This window comes from Pleurodeles waltl, chromosome 1_1 (genome assembly GCF_031143425.1).
Source record: "Pleurodeles waltl isolate 20211129_DDA chromosome 1_1, aPleWal1.hap1.20221129, whole genome shotgun sequence".
Taxonomy (NCBI): Eukaryota; Metazoa; Chordata; class Amphibia; order Caudata; family Salamandridae; genus Pleurodeles; species Pleurodeles waltl.
The window spans coordinates 57,599,109-57,617,999 of NC_090436.1; the positions used below are offsets into that span (position 1 = coordinate 57,599,109).

Genomic DNA, 18,891 nt, shown 5'->3' on the forward strand with positions numbered 1-18,891 from the left:
GGAACCGGGGCACCCCTATTTCCATTGAAGCCTATGTGTTTTGGGCACCTCTTGGACCTCTGCACCTGACCGGCCCTGAGCTGCTGGTGTGGTAACTTTGGGGTTGCCTTGAACCCCCAACGGTGGGCTACCTTGGACCCAACTTTGAACCCTGTAAGTGTTTTACTTACCTGTGAACTTAACATTTACTTACCTTCCCCAGGAACTGTTGATTTTTGCACTGTGTCCACTTTTAAAATAGCTTATTGCCATTTGTGTCAAAACTGTACATGCTATTGTGATCATTCAAAGTTCCTAGAATACCTGAGTGAAATAAATTTCATTTAAAGTATTGTTTGTAAATCTTAAACCTGTGGTTCTTAAAATAAACTAAGAAAAGATATTTTTCTATATAAAAACCTATTGGCCTGGAATTTGTCTTTGAGTGTGTGTTCCTCATTTATTGCCTGTGTGTGTACAACAAATGCTTAACACTTCCCTCTGATAAGCCTACTGCTCGACCACACTACCACAAAATAGAGCATTGGAATTATCTCTTTTTGCCACTATCTTACCTCTAAGGGGAACACTTGGACTCTGTGCACACTATTTCTTACTTTGAAATAGTATATACAGAGCCAACTTCCTACACCATCCTAATCCCCTTTTCCCCCGCTTGGACTCTCTCAGTCTCTGTGATTTATCTATCAGAGTATTGGAGCTGTCTAGTGGTGGACATGTTGGGAACGTGCGCAGACCCAGAGTATCTAGTCTCCCTGACATTAACATGGGGATTGCCTTTAAATATCTTTTACGTGCAGTTTCCCATTGGGAGCAGATGGAGATTTGGAGTTTGGGGTCTCTGAACTCAAAATTTTTAAATACATCTTTTGGTGAAGTTGGATTTTAGACTGTCTGTTTGAAAATGCCACTTTTAGAAAGTAAGCATTTTCTTGTGTAACCATTTTGTGCCTCTGCTTGGCTGCTGAATCCACGCCTGTGTTCAAGTGCCAAGAATATTTAGTACAAAATACCTATTTCTAATAAACTATAAGGTTATAGTTACCAATAGGATTAGAATGAGGTTTTTAATTATATCAATTTAGATAAATTCAATTTAAGGTTAATCTTCTAATAATATATTGTGTATATGAAAATGATTCAATGAAATTAAATTAGTTATAGGATTAGAGTTATATTAACCTTACAATAACTGATGTTTTATAGACTAATATAAATAGGTTTTAAATAGGTAACAATATGGGTAGGGTTAGATTTAGCTTTAATTTATTTCAATAAAAAATAATTTTGTTCAATTTAATTTGAGGACGGGGTAGAACTCGTGCTAGACTAAGGTAACCTCCGTGTTTTAATTACTACGAGGATGTAATATTACTCATTGTAGGATTAAAGTAAAGGTTAATATTAATGAAAGTATAATTATGGTAAAATTCAGGGATAGGGATTGGGGAAAACATGAAAGTAGGATGCAGTAAAGGTCATTTCAATGCTATGGTCAGGTGGCTGAAGTAAAAATGAGGTAAAAGTAGTCAAAGTAAAGTTATACAACCCAATTAAACATTGCAAACAAATATACTGCTAGTAATTTCATACCAGGGGTCCATAGAACATGAAAATAAACAAGCATTGGCAAAGCCAATAGGTCCGACACTGGCAGTCAGTTTTATGGCCAGGGCCACTGAAATTCTGCAATTGTGTGGTGATTTTCGCATAATTATAGGTTTGCCACCTTTGCCACATAATCCATCATCTGCCGCATAATCTGTAGATTTTAACAAACAAATTGTTTCTAGCTCAAATGGATCAATAGTTACTAAAAAGACAAATGTTGCCATTCAGTGAAAGGCCCTTTGCAAAGCTGGACTGGTCACTTTTCTATTGCTTATTGCTATATTTGGGCGTTAAACTGGTACTACTGAGGTGCAACAGATGCCCAGAATGTGTTACCAAATTTAAAAATGACGAAATAATGAAGTAATACTATTACAAAATGTGCTGCATTATACAGCATAATTTGCCTTTTCTTGCAGCCTAATTTACTTAGCCATGGCTGCATAGTTTGACTCCTCCTGTAGCATTATTCCACTGGCCCTGCTTATAGCTTTGTCAATGCATGTCTTATTTTGACATGGCCTTTGTAAACCTTTATTGTTGTGGGAGCTGCCGGGCCTTCACAAACACTGTCACAACGTAAAGGCACACATAGCCACAGGAGTTCCTGGCACTGAACAAACCTACTTTGTGTGCGGATATGCTCCCTGTGAAAGAGCAGGTTGCTATCCCTCAGAGAGAGAGAGAGAGAATTTTAATAAAAACTAAAGGTCTTAGTTAATGCCAGACCTAATTAGGAGCCCAATTATTAAAGAAAGCCACAAAAGTGCACTCATGGGATATGTGGTTGCCTTAGTGCAGATTTACGTATTTCATGAATTCAGAAGACTTTACAGAAGTAGACCAGAAAACCGTACTCCTAAAAAATATTTGTGAACGGTATTTTAGCATGAGTAAATATGAGTGTGTAGATTTGTTCATGCGAAAATCTGTTGATCATTTACAAGTTTACTTTCCCTCTAACCACTTTTTTCCCAACCCTGGAATAAGTTTTACTTCTGCCCTTGTCAGGAGTAAGGGCCAGATGTAGGTAGAAACCAATTTGCGAGTTGCAAATTGCGAGTCCTTCCGACTCGCAATTTGCAACTCGCAAATTGGTATGCAGAAAGGTGTCTCAGACACCTTCTGCAACTCGCTATGGGGTCTCAAAGACCCACCTCATAAATATTTATGAGGTGGGTCGCAGTTTGCGACCCCATAGCGAGTCTAGGCACTCACGGGGATGGTGGCCTGCTGGGGACAGCAGACCACCATGTCCGTGACTGCTTTTAAATAAAGCAGTTTTTTTTTCTCTTTGCAGCCCGTTTTCCTTAAAGGAAAACAAGCTGCAAATAGAAAAAAATACCGAAACCTTTTTGTTTTGGTGTTTTTCAGAGCAGGCAGTGGTCCATAGGACCACTGCCTGCTCTGAAAAAACATTATTGAGAGCATTCACAAAGGGGAAGGGGTCCCATGAGTTACCATCCACTTGAAGTGGATGGTAACTGCGGGTTGATTTGCAACCGCTTTCGCGGTCACAAATCAACCCTACATCGCGATGCGACTCGCAAATAGGTAGGGAACGCCCCTTCCTATTTGCGAGTCTGAAACACATTTTGCGAGTCGGTACCGACTCTCAATATGTGTTTCAACATCGCGTGAGGGCATTAGCGCCTCGCAAATGGCGTTTTTAGCTGTTTGCGAGACGCTAATGCCTTCCTACATCTGGCCCTAAATTCCCAACTTCAATCAGTATGGAAAAAAAATCCGTAAAACATGCAAGTTAGTAGGTTTGCAAAGACGAAAAGGCCATTCCAACCCTGGAACGTTTGTTACTGCAACCTCAAGCACCAATATGTACATATGCAGAAAAATGGCAAACTGAGGAAATTGCTAGTATATAAACCCTATTATAGCATTAGCCCTGGCATAATCAGAGAGGTTAATATCAGAGCTTTTACATAATGAGATTGCTGCCATAATTTGCTGCTACACTACATGGCTCCAAAGTAGATTTTTTTTACAGGACAAGTAGATTTATGAAGCAGCCTGTTCTATGGACAAGTAGATATTTTTTTTTAATTCCACACCCCTGCATATCTCAGCAGCTTAAAATGAGCTACTGGACAAAGTACACAGTACTTCGAAGTAAGAGCTACATTAATAATAGTTGCCCAATCTCTTGTCTATGCTCCGCCAATGTAGAATAATTGACTTACTCAATAATACATAGTTGAAAGAGATTTAAAGAAAAGGATAGCTCTACTTTTTTCTCCAAAGGTGGTGATGCAGAACCACAGCAATAAGATAACTTAAATTATTTAGGGTAAATTTGTTCAAATACATAAAAACCTTCAAAACAATAGAGAAAATATAAGATAAATTAGCTGAAACAGGCCTGAAAGCCGGTTCAGAGTCTAAATTACAATTTCACAAGTTTGATATCAATGCCCTCAGCCGATATATTTAAAATATACGAGCTTCACTTTGGTCTCTCATAGTGCATGGCCTGAAGAAAGAAAGCTGGGGATGGAGGACAGATTTAGACACTCTCTTGCTTATCTTACCTCATGGAGGCAGGTGTATTGAATATGGTATGGGGCCACCTTCTCCTCTCCCTTTATCTCCACGTTGATTTGTAGGCGAATAGCTCCAGATACAGCCGACTTATCTGTTCTTTTCTCTGAAATACAAATAGAGAGTGAAATATTTCTAAAATATATTTTTTTAATTTAACCTTTATTTTGCATAAATAGCCACCATGCACACTCTAGTCTTCTAACCACTAATGAGAGGGAATTCAGCTCTATCATTCACAGTGCAAGACTAAGAGAAAAGTGACTTTTTCCTGCTACACAGAGTGCTTCAAGTTCAGTAATCGCTGCCTTGCTTATTACCGCACAGTGGAATCTGAAAAGTTTCACCAACCATTACCAATGCAAGTGTAGGAAGCTGGCCTGGTGTTTGGTGTGCACCTTAATACCAGGTCCAGGCAACACCTATTAGTTAGTGAGACAGTGTCTAGGAAGCCAGGGCTCTCTAGTGGTAGCTGTGATGAGCAGCCACGACTTATCTAGGAGGGGTGTAAAGCACTTGCAATATCAAAGTAGTCACACAGTATCTTATCTCACATGAAAGGAACTACACAGAGTTGCAAAAATAAAGGTACTTTATTACAGTAACACTGAACTAGATTACTTATAAGCAGTCCCCCAACTGGAGGTAAGTACACATTATATAAATATATATATATATATATATATATATATATATATATATATATATATATATATATACACACACACGGTAAGTACCAGGAATTAGCACAGAAAAACAAGCATTGGCAAGAAATAGCAGAAAATAGCTAGGGCCCTATAGGGGGGCCAAACCATATATTAAAATAGTGGAATGTGAACTTAGGTCCCCCACCCAAGGATGTGAAGTGGTTAGCTGGGAGATCTTGGAACCCCAATAGGTAAGTAGCTAGAGGACCCCCAGCGGCCAGGAGAGCAGAGGTAAGTTAACTTGTCTCCCCAGAGACTAACATGGGGACTTGGAAAAGGAAGTTTGCAAGAACAGGATCACTCTGGTGGAACCCAACAGTGGATTTCGGATGAAAGGGACCTGAAAAAGAAGGGGGCAGAGTCCAGTCAATGCAGGAGTGTCCAGGTGGGGCAGGAGCCACTGCCCATCCTTCTGGTGAAGAAGACCAGGTCGCTTGTGGAAGATGAAAGTCAGCTGTGGAGCCCAGGAGTGTAGAGGAATCCCTGAGGTCATGCAGAAGCTGTCCCACGCTGGGCCGCAGACGGGTCAAGAGGACCACCAACAAGCCTTGGCAAATGCAATTCCGGACAGAAGAGGATTTATAGAGCTGAAGAGGACCAGCAAGGAACAGGGGACTCAACCCTTAGAGGGGAGTCCGGGCTGAGCCTCAGCAGTCGAGAGAGAGCCAGCAGAAGCAGTCGTAAACACCACAGAAAACCCACTGGCAGCAGGCACATTAAGTTGCAGTGAGGCCCAGTCAGCATACCTGGAGAGGAGTTCCACATCGCTGGAGCAGCAGAGAGGAGACTGTCCTTGTAAAGATAAAGTGCTGGAGGCCGGTGCTACTTGGAGCCTGAAGATCCCTCAGAGCAGGAGTCAACAAGCCTTGGTTGCTACAACAGTCACTGTGAACAAGGATTCTGTCCTGGAGGAAGAGGCAAGAATTCACCAACTCCCAACTTTGACAGAAAGCAAAGAGGATCCAGGGGGCCCCTCAGAACCACCTTCTGTATTGGAGAATCTTCGCAGATCCAGAGGACAGAAGATGTCAACAGCCAGGCGTTGTTGCCTTAGGTGCCTGCAGATGCAGGGGAGGGACTCCTTTACTCCAAGGGAGATTCCTTCTTGCTTCTTTGGTGCAGCTGAAGTATTGCTGACCCCAGAGGATGCACAGCCGAGGAAATGTTGCAATTGCTGGAAGGAGCCAGGGAAACAATGTTGCAAGGTGAGGTTGTTTCAGGAGTTGCAAGCTTGTTTGGTTCCTGTGACGTCTAGCAGAAGTTCCGGTGGCCAGGAGCAGTATAGGTCGATGCTGGAGCCCTGATGGAGTCTTACACGCTGAATCTGGGGACCCACCTGCAAGAGAGTCCCTAAATAGCCCTAACAGAGGGCTTGGTCACTCTGCCGGGTGACCACCTATCAGAGGGGGGTCACTCACATCGGTTAACTGTCCTGACCAAACAGATGCTCCCAGGGGTCCATGCACATCTTGTTTCCAAGATTGCAGAATGAAGTGGTCACCTGGAGGAGTTCTGGGAACCATCCTGGGGTGGTGATAGACAGGGGAGTGGGCACTTTGTGAAGTTTCTTGCCAGAGAAGGGACCTGGGGTCCCTGGACTGGTGATAATCGGATTATGCAAGGAGAGCACCAAATGTGCCCTTCAAAGCAAGCCAGTGGGGTGGGGAAGCTAGCCCTCTCCAGCCCAGTAAAACCTATTTCCAAGGGAAAGGCAGTTGCCTCCCTCTCCCAAAGGAAATCCTTTGTTCGGTCTCCCCCTGCTTGAGCTGGTCAAGCGGCAGGAGGGCAGAAACCTGTCTGAGGAGCTGCAGCAGCATGGGCTGCACGCAAGACCATGGAAGACTGTTAGGAGCAATACTTGGGGGACCTCTAAAGAGCCCCCAGAGTGCATGGAATCATGCCACCATAACTGGCATTAGTATTGGTGTATGATTCCAACATGTTTGATACCAAACATGCCTAGGTTCAGAGTTACCACTATGTAGCTGGACCACCTGTGGCCAGTGCACGGGTAAAATGGCTTCCCCGCACTTACAAAGTCCAGTGCATTGGAACTGGACTTCATAGGGGCACCTCTGATCACGCAGGAGTGCCCTCACACACAGTGACCTGCACCCTGCCCTTTGGGCTGAAAGGGCCTACCGTAGTGGTAACTTACAGTGACCTTGTACAGTGACTAGCAGTAAAAGGGTGCATGCACTTTTTCATGCAGGCTGCAAATGGAAGGCCTGCAGACACAGTTTGCAAGGGCTCCCATGGGTGGCATAATACATTCTGCAGCCCATAGGGGACCCTTGGTGCACCAGTGCCCTGGGTACCTAGGTACCATATACCGGGGACTTACAGGGGTACCAGTAGGCCAATTGTGGGGTGCAAAGGGTACCAAAGCAGCCAAGTTTAGAGGAGAGAGCACAATCACTGGGGTCCTGGTTAGCGGGATCACAGTGAAAACAGTCTAAGCACACTGATAACAGGCAAACAGTGGGGGTAACCATGCCAAAAAAGTGACTTTCCTACAGCAAGCTACTGTAGTCCACTACACATGCACCATGAAAAATGTCATGGTACTGCTCATCTCCCACAGCTAGTCATTACTGGTATTACTCTCAACTTAAGTGAAAACTTTGCCCTTCCTTCAAGTAAATTAATCTTTCCGTAAACTCATCCAGTGGTATTCTCGCAGCCTACAGCTTATGGCTCATTTACAGTATCTCTAGCCTGCGTGTGATTAAAAAGGAGACCATGGGAGCTAAAAAGGTATCAAACTATATGTGCTGTACTTAGGGGACTATACAACAAGGAGCTCACCTCTTTACCAAAAACTACATTTCTACATGATAGTAATCACCAAAACAAAAAGGTTTTGCTTCTATAAACATTCCTAAAGCATATCTTAGGACTGCTGCCCCATGTTGGGCTTGGCTGCATTCGCGCTAGGTTTGTACTAAATAGTATTCGTAACACTGGTTCACATTCAGATCACCAAGCATTCTTCACACCAATGTGCTCAAAATAAAGACATGCTTCAGAAATAAATTCAAATAATATAACAGTTTACACCTATGGACCTAGGGCACAGAGGTGAGCGGATTTTCAAGGGAAAAGGGTAAAGCGCATTGAGCATGTGTAGATGTGTGTTAAGAGGGCCGGTTGGATATCATTGCTGGGGCCGAGTTTTCCTTTTCTGCTTACCTGCCCAGTGTCTACTGCAAGAAGCCCTGCATCGCCTTTCTACAGCTAAGGACACTTATCACTGGGCTTGCTATTGTTTGGGGTAGCCGTCATAGGAGTACCCGCTGCTGCTGGAGACTGCACGTCGCACAATCCATTTAGTGCAAAGCACACGTGCCTCATCTCCTCCGCACTATGTCGGATGCGCTGCAGTCCTGCAGTGCAGGACCCACCTGGGCCAAGGGAGGGATCGTCCACGCCTGTCGGAGTCCGTAGGAGGCGGGGCTGGGCCACCTCTCTAGTGTTTGCCCCATTCTAAGGTACTGTTGCTTGCTACTCTGTTTTCATCTCTTGGCTCCAGGCACATATTCTACACAACAATCATATTCCTGAAGCCAATATTTCCATCTGGCAATCCTCAGAGTAGCCCTTTTACCTCCTTTCATTGTAAAAAAAACTGCACTAGTGCTTTATGATGAACCTGAACAGTGAATCGCATTCCCCACAAGTAATGTTTGAAATGAGTGGCACTTCACCAGCCCACTAGTGCATCTCTCCCTATTACTGAGTACAAAGACCCAGCCCCTCTTAAACTTTTCAATGGAAATGCAACTACTTCATCCCATCTACTTCTATGTTGCATAGTGACTGCTCCCAAACCTGTCTGACTGGCATCAGTCATAATTACAGTCTTGTCTCGCTAGTCAAAAGGCTTTAAGGATATGGCATTCACCACCTCGTTCTTCACTAAAAACATAGATTAGAAACCTTTTAGAAAAAAGTGATGTTTGAGTGGAGTGAGGAATGTGATCAGGAATTCAAATTCCTCACTCCACTCAAACATCACTTTTTTCTAAAAGGTTTCTAATCTATGTTTTTTTTTGCACATCTGGGGATAAATCTAGTATAAAATTCTATTGACCCCCAAGAAAGATTGTAATTGATCTTTATAATCTGGCTAATTGAATATCTGAATAACTTTGACCAAACTCCCCTTAGGTTCAACCCGTAGGCCAACAACTGCTAAACTGAATAGTCAGTGGCTGTTCTGTCGAATTTACGCTTATAACCACTGAGAGTAACACCTCTACTTTTTAATACTGCGAGTACCTGGTGTAATCTTTCACCATGTTGCATTTGGTCCTTTCCAAATACTAACACATCGTCTTGGAATGCAATCACACCCTCCAATTCCCTGAATAACCCTTCATCTACCCCTTGAAAAACAGCTGAAAATAATCCAAAGGGCATGTGCTTGAACTGATACAGACCTTCTGGAGTTATACATGCAGTGTAGTGTCTCAATTCAGGATGCAAACTTATTTGATGGTATGAGGAAGTCATATTAAGTAAACTGAAAACCTTCCCTCATTTTACTGTGGCTAACATTTCTGTTATATTCTGGAGGGGGGGGTGACAATCAGCCCAAATTTGGTCACTTAAATCTCGCAGATCGACACACGAGAATAGATCCATTAGCCTTCTTAACTAAAACAATTGGTGCCACCTGATCAGAACATTCTACAGGCTCTATGACATCCAGGGTAGGGTGTTGGGTGAGGAAGTTTGGGTCTCCCATCCTCGTTGTCAATATAAAGTTGTTATGGAGGTAAGACTTTATTGAGATCAGATATACATACAGCAGGACTGTAGGGGAACTGAAGCCACCACAAACCTCCAGAAACTGACAATCTAAGTTCTAGATCTTACATACATCAGTACATTCTGTATCAATGAGGACACAACATTCTGTTAAAGACCTTAAATGACTTCCAGCTGTGGATTCCTTACCTTTGTAAAGCTAACCAGGCAATACCTCCCCGAAGATAGGTCTGCAGACCAATTTCAAACAAGGAAGTCATGCAGGACCGAATCAGCAAAGTGCCCATCTCTACGGACCGGACTGTCCAGGCAGTAGTGATTGGTAAACATGTACAGAGATGCCCACATTACTGCCTGGCAGATGTCCAAGCCTGGAACTCAGCATGACAACGCAGTGGTTCCAGCTTTGGTGGAGTGAGCTCGTAAGCCTTCAGGAGGTTGCTTCTTGGCCAATGCAGAGCATGACCCGCCTAGAGATGGTCCGCTTCTGCACTGCTCGACCTTTCATGGCACGAACATACGCCACGAAGAGTTGGTCATCCACCCAGAACTCTTTTGTGCAATCAAGGTAGAACAACAATGCTCTTTTGGGGTTCAGACAGTAGTCGCTCCTCTTTAGAGGAATGTGGACGAGCGAAAAAAGTAAGCAGTGTGACTGATTGGCCTGCATGAAGTGGGGTGACAACTTTCAGCAGAAAGGAGGCCCTTATGCAAAGCACCAATTTGTCAGGGTAGACAGAGAGGTAAGGCGGCTTAGATGATCAGGCCTACAGCTCACTTACTCTCCGGATAGATGTAATTGCCACATGGAAGTCAGAAGCCTGAGGGGACAATTGTGGAGAGGCTCAAAGATTGAGATCCCATTGAGGCATTATAATTGGCGAAGGAGGTAAAAGATAAACAAGACCCTTTAGGAGCCTATGTAAAATAGGTGACCTGAACAATGATGGTTGGTCAGGCAGTCGCAGGAAAGCAGAAAGAGCCAACAGAAAGCCCATAAGAGTACCCAGAGAAGAGCTCTGCAGGGCAAGGGAAAGAATAAGGAGTAGGTCTTCAGAAAGGGGGACAGAGAGGATCAACATGTTTCTCCGTATACCAGGTCACAAGTTTCTTTCAACGGTAGGCATATACTGTCTTGATAGAGGGAAGCCTGGCTGCCAGAATAATGTGGGAGACTTCGGGAGTAAGGTCGAAAGCTGTCAACTGATGCCGTTCAATCCCCATACAAGGAGGAGGAGAGTGGACAGGCTCAGGTGAAGGATTCCCCGCTGCTGTGATAGAAAATCATTCTGAAGGGGCAATCTGATCAGAGGATCGATGAGAATGCTTAGTAGCTTGGCATACCAGACTCTCCATGCTCGGTCTAGAGCCACAAGAATGACTTGTGACTGGTCGTTCCTGATCTTCTTGAAAACTCTGGGCAGGAGTGGTATGGGCTGAAAGGTGTGCAGGAGGCCTGAGCTCCACTCGAGACGAAAAGCATCTCCAAGCGAAAGCCGCCATGGAAAATCCAGTGCACAAAACTGCTGACATTGCGCGTTCTCGGTGGTGGCTAACAGATCTAACCAAGGCCCTCCCCACTGCTCAAAGAGACTTTGCACTACCTCTGTGATCCGCTGGGTATAGGCGGCAGAGTTTGTCAAACCTGGAGTTCAGAGAGCCCGACAGGTGTTGAACCACCAAGGAAATACTTTGTTGTTCCAACCAAGTCCAGAGATACAGGGACTCTCGAAAAAAGAGTCCACAACATTTCCCCGCCCTGTTTGTTGCAGTACCACACCCTGGTGGTGTTGTTCATTAACACCTGCACTAGCCTTCCCTTGATATAGGGTACAAAGGCTTTCAATGCCAGTCGGATCGCTTGGAGCTCTAACATGTTGATGTGGAGTCCTGCTTCTTCAAGAGATCAGAGTCCCCTGATCTCCACCTCTCCTAAATGACCCCCCACCCATCCTAGGAGTAACACATCTGTCACCTCTATGAGATCTGGTTGGGGGAGAGAGAGGTGTCTGCCTCTGGCCGTGGCTGCCTCTGACCCAAACGCGGTTCGTTAGCCATCACTGCAGGTCTTTTGCAGTTCCATCCAAGATCTGGACCATGTCGGCTGAGGCTGCACCCACTGGAATTTCAGGTCACATTCTGGAGCCCCCAAATGCTAATGGGCATGTGTCACTAGCAGGATGCAGGAGACCATGAGGCCCAGCAGCCTCAGAGTCAGTCCCACTGAAATCTAGAATAAAGGTTGACACATAAGGATCATAGCCAGAATATCATGGATTCACAGTTTGGGAGGATGTGCCCAAAACTGCACCATGTGCAGAACTGCCCGATGAAAGGAAGTGACTGGGAGGGGGTCCCGTGTGACTCCAGCATTTTAAAAGCTGAGGCAACACAAATACAAGATACCATATTATGTGGGAGCAATTATATATGTTTGGATGCTTGAATGTTGGTTCTCAGCAATAAGTGAAAATATCTCATATAAACAACACCCTCTCCTCTGAAGGAGAGACTTTTCCTCTTACTGAATCTATTACGGCTCTTAGGTAAGAGAATCTCCGAACTGGATGTAGTGTTGATTTCTACAGACTGATTTAAAGCCATAATTTGTGCAACAGGATGGAAGTTATCTTGAGGTCTTGTGTTACCTTCTGCTGAGTGCTGGTCTTCAGACGCCAGTCATACCCTTTCTTCTGTGGTGGGCTTTTATTCTGCCATAGTCTTCAAGATGATGTGAGGATCTGACTTCAGGTCAAATGGAAGTGAATTTCCGTACCACAAATCTCCAGTATTTTCTGTGCTGGGGGCTCTTGGGGTGTGAAAGTATGCATCTTGAAGGTTTATCACACCCAACCAATTGTTTATTTGTTTGTGAACCAAAGGTCTAAAATCATGTTTAATTCTTGCAAAGGTATTTTATTTAGCACAAAGAAAAGCTGGAGTATATGCCTAGACCTTTTAGTTTGTATGAAACCGACTACATCGCTTTTTTTGAAAGAAGGACTAATGTTTCTTTCTTCAGAATTCAGATCTGCTGCATTTAAGATGGCTTTGAATGAACTGGCAGAGGAATGGCCTTGAAACATAGAAAGAATCCATGAGATACAATATTTAGCACCGATTTATCATTTGTGACTGACATTCACTCTTCCTGATGCATACAAACGGCTCTGGATGGAAAGGGGGGTATAAGGATGTGTGAGAAAGTAGCCTCTTTCTTGCATGGTTACCCCCATTTTTGGTCTGTTTGTCAGTGTGTTTGACTGTGTCACTGGGATCCTGCTATTCAGGACCACACTGCTTATGGTTTGTGGACTACTTGTCAGTATGTTTCACTGTTTTGGCAGTATGCTTGACTGTGTCACTGGGATCCTACTAACCAGGACCCCAGTGTTCATGCTCTCTCTGTTCCCAAATTCGTCACTACATAGTGGTAACCCAGTATTTCACTACAAATTAGCATACTGGTGCCCGCTTATTAGTCCCTAGAATATGGTACCTAGGTACACAGGGCATTGGAGTTCCAGGGGATCCCTATGGGCTGCAGCATTACTTTTGCCACCCATAGGGAGCCCATGCAAAGGGTTCTGCAGGACCGCATTTGCAACCTGCGTGAAATGGTGCATGCACCCTTTCACAGCCATTTTCACTGCACCAGGTCACTTGTAAGTCACCTATATGTCAGGCCTTCCAACCCTGAATGCTGGGTGCAAAGTACCTGAGTGTGAGGGCACCCCTGCGGTAGCAGAGGTGCCCCACGTCGTACAGGACCATTTTCCCAGACTTCGTGAGTGCGGGGACTCCATTTTACGCGTGCACTGGATATAGGTCAATACCTATGTCCATGTAAGGTGTCTAACACCTGGTAATTGTACCCCAATACTGATTCCAGTATTGGTTTTACAATTCCATGTACTCTGGGGGCTCCTTAGAGGACCCCCGGTACTGCCATTACAGCCTTCTGAGGTTTTCCAGGCAGCCCCAGCTGCTACCACCTCACAGACCGGTTTCTGCCCTCCTGTTGCTTGAGCCGCTCAAGCCCAGGAAGGCAGAGTAAAGCATTTTCTTTGAGAGGTGTGTTACAGCCTCTCCCTTTGGAAATAGGTGTTACAGGCAAGGGAAGGGTAGCCTCCAAGAGCCTCTGGAAATGCTCTGAAGGGCACAGATGCTGCCCTCCTTACATAATCCAGTCTACACTGGTTCAGGGACCCCCAGTCCCTGCTCTGGCTCGAAACTGGACAAAGGAAAGGGGAGTGACCACTCCCCTGTCCATCACCACCACAGGGGTGGTGCCCAGAGCTCCTCCAGAGTGTCCCTGGGTTTTGTCATCTTGGATTCCAAGGTAATGGGGCACTCTGGGAGCATCTGAGTGGCCAGTGCCAGCAGGTGACGTCAGAGCCCTCCCCTGATAGGTGCTTATCTGTGTAGCTAGCCAATCCCCCTTTCAGGGCTATTTAGGATCTGTGTCCTGGGTGTTTCCTCAATTTCGGATTGCAAGCAGGACTCCTCTGCATCCTTTACTTCATCTTCTACCGACAGAGCCACAGCTGAACCCGCCAGCAACTCTACAAACTGCAACAAAGAAGCCAAGACGACTTCTGCAACATTGTATCTTTAGCTCCTGCCAGCAACTGTTTCCAGGTCGTGCATCCTCCGAGGACTGCCTGTCTTCAGCCTGCACCAGAAGAACTGAAGGAATCTCCCGTGGAGTGACTGAGCCACATCCCTGCTTCAGCAGGCACCTCTCTGCAGCGACGACCTGTGGGGTGGATCCCATCTCCAGACAACAAGCATAGATCCAGCAACAGGGTGTGGACTAAAGTGACCCCGACAGTCCAGCTGTCCAACTCTGGTGGAGGTAAGAGCTTGCCTCCCCACACAAGACAGTACCCCTGTGCACCACGTGACTTGCAGTTGCCAAGGCTTGTGTGTGTCCTTCCAAGAAGTTCTTTGTGCACAGCCCAGCTTAGGCCCCCAGCACCCCATCCTGCGACGCACAGCTTCCTGAGTGATTCTCCGCGGCGTAGGTTTCCTTTGTGTCGTGCTGCCTAGGCCTCCATTTGCACTTTCTTTGTCCCCATGCTGTGGGACTCCTGTGCGTGCTGCCTGGTCTTCTGTGGGCTCTCTGAGTTGCTGAGCGCTCCCTCTGTCTCCTTCTCCTGGGTAGAGGCCACCAGGTCCCTCCTGGTCCCGGGCAGCATCATCTTCCGCTAACCGTGAGTTTGGGGTGTTCCAAGGCTTGTTAGCGGAATGCAGTGACGCACACCAGACTGCAATCATCCATCCGGCATGGGACATCTTCTGCACCAACCAGGAACCCGCATCTGTCTTCTTGGGTGCATAACTGACTTTGTCTTCTCACCTGTGGTCCTTCTTTTGCAGCTTCCTCCGGGTTTGCAGGGGCTCCTGTTCTTCCTGGACTCTTCAGTGCTTCTAGGACTTGGTCCCCCTTCTTCCACAGGTCCTCAGGTTCAGGAATCCATCTTTAATGTCTTGCAGTCTCTTCTGGTTCTTGCATATCTTCTATCACAACTTCTTGGGTGTCTCAGGAAACGTACTGTGATTTAGTCCTGTTTTCCTGGGCTCTGGGTTGGGTTCTCTTACTTACCTTTAGTGTTTTCTTACAATCTCAGCGCCCCTCTACACACTACACTTGCCTAGGTGGGAAACCGACTTTCGCATTTCACTATTTTGGCATATGGTTTGTGTTCCCTCTAGACCTATTTCAACCTATTGTGATTTTCACTATTACACTGTTTTCTAACTGTTTTTACAACTATTTCTGCATTCTAGTGAATATACTGTGTATATTACGTACCTCCTAAGGGAGTATAGTCTTTAAGGTATTTTTGGCATTGTGTCACTAAAAATAAAGTACCTTTATTTTTGTAACACTGAGTATTTTCTTTCATGTGTGCGAGTACTGTGTGACTACAGTGGTATTGCAAGAGCTTTGCATGTCTCCTAGATCAGCCTTGGCTGCTAGACACTCACTACATTTCACTAATAAGGGATAACTGGACCTGGTATAAGGTGTAAGTGCCTTTGGTACAAACTAGAAACCAGGCCAGCCTCCTACAGGATGTTACTGACTTCCACCTAAATCCCCCCCGCAATATAGGTATTCTTCTAGGGGTTGCCAGTTTGGATGAACGCGTTTGATATTGGTATCTCTGGCACTGTTGTCGCTAAATGGACCACTGAGGGCGCTGAGCCCTCCAGGGAAAGAAGCTGTAATCTTTAACTTTATACTGCTATTTGAAAAAAAAATCTTTTTTTCAGTCCCACTGTCTTGAGGGTCTCTGCTCATTTTTCATTTCAACCATTTTGTCATGGCATGATAAACAGATCACCCTGAAAATGTAATATTCAAAATCTTAAGTTCAGCTTATGACCTCAAGGTGTTAAGTCTAAACCAGGAAGACCTTACTCCGATCCCATCGCAATAGGCAATAAAGACTAATTAAGCAGAATCAACACCTGCACTGATCACCTGACTGGCAAACAGAGAAGTTTTATTAGGTTTTCTATGACATTTTGTTGCTGATGCTTTGGTCAGCCGTCCATAAAGGACCTCATATGGTCCATTATTTCTCTGCTACCTATTAAGAGGAGAGTTGCACTGGAGTTCTTCAGATGTGTTGCAGTCGTTCTGCAGACTTTACTAACTGTAGCATCCCACCTCTTACTATCCCTGGCGGTGCAGCAGTTTATGGCGCCAAGGTGTGTCTCCGTCTTATGAAGGTCATAATCGAGTCTGGAACAAGATCAGACTTTAGGAGTTCTGGATACTGTTGTATATTTTTCAGCAGACAGATTTCCAACTTTCACCACAGCAGGTGTGAGAATGTTTTTATTCTGCTATGTCAGAGAAGGCAAAGAATCAGCAGAAGGAGAGGGTTACGAGTTACTCATGGTTATAATTTCTCCACGATTACTGGAAAAGTCAATCAATCAATCAGGTGGTATATGTATAGCTCAGCCTGTTACCTGAGTGGGTACCCAGGCGTGGTGTTTCAAGAGAGATGTTGAGTTTAAAAGCCCAAGTTCTCATTAAATGTGATGTAGTCTACAGGTGAGACACAAGAAGGAAAAGCTGTTCGAGATGTAGGAGTGTAGGATGAGTGTGAATTATTCGTATCAGGATAGAGAGACGTAGATCTCATTGAAAGTTTCTTCTGCTTTCTTCTGGAGTGTGAATGTACCCTTGAAGAACACAGTGGAGAAGAAGAGGGGAAACTGGAGATGTTGATGTGGTTCTGGACAGCATCTTTGGAGGACACAATTGCAAAGGCTACAGTGGTTCCTGAAGGGGATCCTCAAATGGAATAATAGGTCTCAAGGTCCTTAGAGGCAGAGAATGAACATCCGGAGTGACAGGTGTTAGTAAGGCTTGTGACTGTCTAGATATTACCTCTGTTATTCTTCTCTTCTTTGGTGTTGGAGAAAGAGAAGAAGCAGAGAACCCTAGATTGTGAGTCTGTCCAGGTGACGCAAGTCTTGGTTAATGGAGAGACATTGAATAGGGAAATTAAAATACTTAAGGAGACAGAAAGCCAGACATCATCATAGATATTGGTGGTGAGATATCTATTTCGATCCTCTCAATGTAGATGGAGAGGGATATTTTGTTTAACGTTGATTTTAAAAACTTCCTCAATCACAAATCACTTTACTCACTAGATTTAAAAAAAAAAATGAAAGTAACAAAACCACAAAGATGACAGAGTTCTGTCAAAAAACTGAGTTGAGAACCTCACACGTGCTCTGAGATCCTATTTACAGGCAATGGAAAATAGTACTGACTTTGTGAGGCAAGTGCCAGTATAGTGTGTCACGGATAAGGGAAGCTTCAGGAATCTTAGAGAGACATGTTACTCTTTAGTGTAGGTCTATTAGACTACAATTTTTCATTCATGGTATACACTTTCAACACTTTTTGTGCAAATAAGATACTCGTTCCGGAGTAAACACATGCAGCATGGATTTATTCATGCTTTTATGACTATCAATGAAGATTCTACAATGGAAAAATGCATTTAGTTGTTGGGGCATAGTTGCTTAGTGTGTTCTCTATGAATAAGAAGCCTTTCTCAACACATCATCAGCAGTGTCCACGGATCATCATCCTCTCACTTGCACGAGAAGTTCTCAGCACAATCAGTTTTGAAGTACTGATCCAACATGCTCACCGAGTCATAAATGGCAAGCCTTGCTGAGACCATGCTTTCTCAAAGACAGTTGCAGGCCTATTCAAGTCATGTCCATTCACCTCTATCAGACACAAGGGGGCTGGCCCTTTCAAATGTACACCATGCACTTCAGCGTAGAATCCCGTCTCCAGACTCCCTCACGCCCTCCAGTTAATCTATTAAGGATGCTCCAGGGAGGAATAAATGGCAGGACATAGCAAAAGGTCACTTCAACACACCATTGTCTGTTGGCATAGGAACTCCCCACATCTATTTGCACAGGAAGTGAGATCTCTGGATTTCCCCTCAACTAACTGCACAGGATGTTACATCACTGGTTTTCTACCAAAATTGTCTTCACTTAAGAGCAGCCCCAGAACAGATGCACTGTTGGCGCACCAAAGGCACGCGCCCGTATGTGTTCATCTGTGCCACGCCCACACTAGAACCTCTTGTGCTCCTCCCAACAACCTCCAGCACTACCTTCAAAGCCAGCCCAGAAACCCTGGTTTCTCTCAAAGCCAATAAAGCCATGAGACCCAGATAGCAAATAAGTTAGTACAACTAAGAACTCAGATTCAACAAATGTTACTGCAAGCAACTTGAATGCAGAAAGAGAAAGTGAGGACGACACGGATAATGGGCACCGTTAAACCACCTTCAGACATTACCATCAGCAAATCATAACCACCAAATGCTATGCACTCACTGACTGCATTGAAAACTGTACCAAACAGCACCAAGGAACTGCTTACCTCTCCGGTAGCACGCACTACTAGTGTAACCCAATCTCAGGGCCGCTGCACCCAGCTGTCCCTATTTTCAATGACAAGATCACCAGCATCTACCAGAACATTGAGCCCCAACCAGACCCTTCCACCACTGCAGGCTTCTTGCACATCTCTACAACAACCAGAGGACCACCTGGTCCACCATCACAACTCAATTAACAGTAACAACTATGCAGTCCATACCCTTGGACCCCTGCCCTCATCTCATCTTCATCAAAGGAATGAACATAATCCTTCCAACCCACATTTCTGTACTAAATT

At 44.8% G+C, this 18,891-nt stretch overlaps 1 protein-coding gene across 2 annotated transcripts in view; it reads right to left on the reverse strand.

Moving 5' to 3' along the window:
• The window catches only part of UNC13B (unc-13 homolog B), a 1,359,370-nt gene that overhangs the window by 409,180 nt on the left and 931,299 nt on the right, over positions 1-18,891 (reverse strand). For both annotated transcript variants that reach the window (XM_069212466.1, XM_069212457.1), the window contains exon 18: positions 4,158-4,273. In XM_069212466.1, the coding sequence (XP_069068567.1) occupies positions 4,158-4,273 (116 nt within the window). The remainder of the gene's footprint in view (positions 1-4,157; positions 4,274-18,891) is intronic.